The sequence below is a fragment of the Squalius cephalus genome (assembly GCF_949319135.1).
Source record: "Squalius cephalus genome assembly, chromosome: 23".
NCBI classification, from domain to species: domain Eukaryota; kingdom Metazoa; phylum Chordata; class Actinopteri; order Cypriniformes; family Leuciscidae; genus Squalius; species Squalius cephalus.
The window spans coordinates 24,968,789-24,973,631 of NC_137144.1; the positions used below are offsets into that span (position 1 = coordinate 24,968,789).

The 4,843-nt window shown below is 36.3% G+C and overlaps 1 protein-coding gene across 2 annotated transcripts in view; it reads right to left on the bottom strand.

The window, feature by feature from the left end:
* Positions 1-1,687: 1,687 nt before the first annotated feature.
* The window catches only part of pnpla2 (patatin-like phospholipase domain containing 2), a 13,256-nt gene continuing 10,100 nt past the window's right edge, over positions 1,688-4,843 (bottom strand). Inside the window, exons 8-9 of one of the 2 annotated variants that reach the window (XR_013819943.1) lie at positions 2,979-3,738; positions 1,688-2,827 (exon numbers count right to left, since the gene is read on the bottom strand). Coding sequence is in view for 1 of the 2 variants with exons in the window: in XM_079860141.1 (XP_079716267.1) it covers positions 2,191-2,485; positions 3,616-3,738 (418 nt within the window). In the remaining variant the exon portion in view is untranslated. The remainder of the gene's footprint in view (positions 2,828-2,978; positions 3,739-4,843) is intronic. The other variant, XM_079860141.1, reaches the window with a different exon arrangement.

Sequence of the window (4,843 nt, forward strand, 5' to 3'; positions counted from 1 at the left end):
CGTACGATTCGTTCATTTGAACCGATTCCTTTTAATGATTCGTTTGAACCGATACGGTTGTGAATCAATCGAGAGGATTTCGATTTTTTTTTGTCACAACACAACTACAGGCGTATAAAAAACTGTTGCTGTTTTGTTTTTCGTTTCGTTTTTTTCTTCTTCAGTAGAGAGACGAAACTCATTTGATTGCACTTTAAAAGTAGTACAATAAATCCATATAAAATCCGTCCCTTAATAGTGCTAACAACATAATAATAAATAAATAATTGAAAACAGCAATTTTCCAACAACAACAAAACACTAGATAAGTTGGCTTTAAAAAAAAGCCTAGCCAGAAAGTTTTACGAAGTTTTAACAGCTTTGAGGGTTTTCAGTTTGTAATAGTTTTAAAGTTTTAGTTTAGTAGTTTTAAAAGCTAGCTAGCTAAGACATAGGCCTACAGTTAGATAGATAGATAGATAGATAGATAGATAGATAGATAGATACAGACAGATAACAGGTAATATTAGATATAATGTAACTGTAAATTAGTGTAATGAGCCTCTCCAACTGTCAAAATTTGAACTTTGACAGTCTTGATCAATTGAACATTTCCGTCAATGTAAGTCTATGGTATTTTTCCGAGTTTTGATCGTCATTTTTAGGAAAACCGTTAGTTGGATCAGTCTGAAAAGATATAGCTAGCACACAAGTCAAAACAGTCTGAAGGTCTGTGAGTTTGGTGGATGTCGCTTGAAAAGTCTAGGAGGAGTAGCATTTATAAATTTTAGTCTAAAAATAATAATAATAAGCTTAAGTAGTAGATCAGTAAGTTGTCTTTTTCATGCTAACTTAACAATAAAATGCCCAGAGAACTGGAGTGTTTATTGAAACGGATTATCCGAATGAACCGATTCACTCAAATGAATCGGACCCCCCAATAGTATATCAGACCGGAGAGAGAGGAGGAGAGGCGCAACAGGAGGAACAAAACGCGCCCTCTGCCGGTCACGAAGAGAGTTGTGCGCAAGTTTACCAGCCAATAGAAACGCAGGGCCATGATGACGCTGTAAACTCCCACGCACTTAAACTTGACCGTCTGTCGGAGATGCAGGCGTTGCGGATAGCTATTATTTACAAGTCAGAAGATCTTTGCAAACGTTCCCCAGACACGTACAGTTTGGAAAAGCAATGAAAAATATATGACAAAATGAAACAAACTCCTTAAAATAAATGTCTGATGGCAAAGGAGAACATTTTTTTAAGTTGAAATGAAGAGACAAGATTAATCTTTGCTGAACCTAATATCCTGGGAAAAATTAAAAATCATTATTTTAAAAGTGTACATCTGAAATAAAGCAGAAATACAGTTGAATTTTATGTCAAAAACGTTATTAGGTCTGTTAAAAACATACATCAGAATACTAATGACTTGATATGTGAGCACAAGTGCAGATTAGGAGGTGTACTTTACTGTCTGGCTCACACTAAGAGCCAAATCCCAGATTTTGAAGCATTTACAAAAGATTAACAGATTAGTTCAGTCCAGCACTAACCTTAATCTGTGTTTGGCAACCATTTACAAAAAACGACAATCAATAAGGCACAAACCATACAAAAAGTAGCAAGAAACATGCTTTTTAACACACAAACACATGACAGTAGAGTACAGTACGGTAGCAGCATTGATAGTTGCATTGCCAGGGCATATGGTCACATGTTTGCTTTTAATCAGTCTACATGCATAAACCTTCAGACATCAAGAGTAGATCACCTTCAATACAGATCGCTTTACTTTTTCAGGTTCGCAACTGAGATTCACACACCCGCGCCAAACCTCCTTCAAAACACAAATACTGATGAACCAGGACACGCAACACCCATCCAAGGACATTCTGAGAGGAATTTGAACAATATATTATGTCAAAAAAAAGCTTCAATTGTCCCAGGAACATTGATGAAGTGCAGCATTTCTTCCAGATGCATTTCTCAGGCTGTAAATAAATATAAAGTTCTCAATTTGCTTTTTGTTAATTAAAATTCTCATAATTGTCTCGATTCAGAAAGTGCTCTTCACATCAACAGAATCAAGCTTCTCACAGATAAAAATTTGCTTTCTTTTTGCTGATGCATTCTGAAACGCTTGACTCATAAGTTCCTAGGCATCATCACAGTGCATTGTGGGATATAATGGTCTTTCAGGCCCAGAGGTTAAAGCAGCAGGCCGGCGTTCGGGGCTCCGAGAGCACGCATGGTAAGACCCTCCATTGCTTCTTGGTGGCTCTGTGGCTTCTGGCTCTGGGCCGAACTGGTGGTGAAAGACCCTCGGAAGTCCAGGTTGACGCAGAAAAGGCCTGGCAGGAGTTGGCGCTGGTACTGGTCCAATCGCACCATGGCGTCCAGGACTGTCGAGCTGCCCCCGTAGACCCAGCCTGGCAGCAGACTAGCCGCACTAAAGCTGGCCGGGACCGACTGGGAATGTTTCAGTTCCAGCTGATATGAAAAGCTGAGAGAGAGAGAAATAACTGCTTCAGGTTATATTTTTAGGTCAGTATGTTTGAGAATGTTGTGTATTAATCAGTGCCAAGTGTTTTAGAATTGGCTCCGTTTTTCAGTTAATGAGTGTAAATTTTGGAATTTGGAATTTTGATTTGAAATGACAGAAATTTGCTATTGGAATTCCGAGAAGTTTCATTAGTCAAACGTAAAATGGGAAAAAATGGTGTTCTATCACTATTTTTGTCCTGCTTTCCTGTCAAAAAAATTCTAAAAATCCTAAAAGATAATGAATAGGAAGTTCAAAAGAACAGCATTTATCTGAAATAGAAAGCTTTTGTAACATTATACTCTACCGTTTAAAAATCTGGAGTCAGTAAGATTGTTTTGTTTTTAAAAGAAATTAATACTTTTATTCAGCAAGGATGCATTAAATTGATCAAAACATTTAATGTTACCAAACTTTCTATTTCAGATAAATGAATAAAAGAATCCTGATTCACAGTTTTTAACATTGATAATAATGAGAAATGTTTCTAGAGCAGCAAATCATCATATTTGAATGATTTCTGAAGGATCATGTGACACTGAAGACTGGAGTAATGATGCTGAAAATTCAGCTTTGATCACAGGAATAAATTACATTTGAACATATAATCACATAAAAAACAGTTATTTTAAATTGCAATAATATTTCACAATTTTAACGTTTTTGCTGTATTTTGAATCAAATTAATGCAGCCTTGGTGAGCAGAAGAGACTTCTTTCAAAAACATTAAAAAATTGTACAGATCCCAAACTTTTGAACATGTCTGACAATAGCTAGTCAAAAACCTTGTATTACCATTTGAGCGTGATTTTGATCAAATGTTAATAGTGTCTGACCCTATATGAAGCCATAATATCAACTTTACCAACACAATGTTTAGGTAAACATACAAATGCATGCATTTCAAGTCACTAGACTGTCGAAAAATATACATCACTACATGGTTACGCAATGCACAAAGCTTTTTGTTGCTTCCAGAAAGAATAACTATTGTGATATACCTACATTAGCATGATCTAATCTGTGTGACATTGATCTTCAGGTGTTCCTGCCCTCTGTGCATGTGTGTTCATGTGTGTGTGTTCTCTCACCGAGCCGACACCTGCTGTGACATGCTCCTCCCTGCATGTGATAAAACACCCTGCAGCAGCTTCACTGTCTGATCCTTCATCCAGCCCACGTCCTCCTGAATATCTGGCAACCACTCCAACAGCCTGAAAGAGAGAGATATCAATAACATATATTTCATATCAAACTGACAATCACCAGTGTAGATGGATATAATATAATAGTATACAATTTCATGGTATAAGCGGGATAATGTACATCCAGCCGGTTGTTATCTCAGAATAAACCCAGACAGGGTGATGAGTTTGCATTAGCCTGAAGGGGTTTATTCTGCGATAACAACCGGCTGGATGTACATTATCCTGCTTATGATTACATGGCTACTTGCCACATAAGTAAATAATTGAAGAGCTCTTTTCCAAAACGCGATAAACGCCATTTAAAAAAAAAAAAAAGTCATTTTGCTGTGTACTGAACCTATTCACTGCTCCATCAACGTTTCATGCCAAATCGCTATATTTCCTTGTTTAAAATGTACTGCAAGATGCAGTTCCTTTCCAAACCGCGATAAGCGCCGAACCTATTTTTAGCCTAAACGCAATAGGCCTACATCCTCTGGACTAATCAGAATTCTCTCTCTCTCACCCTTAAATCACTCGCGCGTATTGCGCCAGACGCTCAATTCGCGTTTGGTGTGAAAGCCACTCACTCACACAAGGTCATGTCGTGATTTGTTTTATGTAAAGTGGACAATGGTTCTACTTTTTATGGGTTCGACATTTTACTGAATGCCAATGTATTTATTACTGACTGACTTGCCTTTTTTTTTTTTTTTTTTAAAGACAAACGCTATTTTTTGAAAATAGTATTTTAGTATAGTATTTTTTTATAGTTTTATAGTATTTTTTTCAAAACGCTATAAATCCATCAATTTTTTCCAAAAATGGATGGATTTATAGCGTTTTGAAAAAAATAAAATAATAACTTTGAATTTATCATCAACAATTTTGTTCAAAATGTTCAGACTGAGCCAAAAAAAACAATTTAACAGGATAAATTGAATATTCACAAAATGTGTGGGACTAGGTAAAAAATTTAATTTTCCTGAAAACTATTTAAATGGATTTATAGCGTTTTGGAAAAGAGCTCCTCAATTAGACACGAAATATTGATCTGAATTGAAATATTTTATTAGCTCTTTAAACGCAAAGCTTTCGCGGAGAGAGCAATTGCTGACGCGGCAAGTTCAAA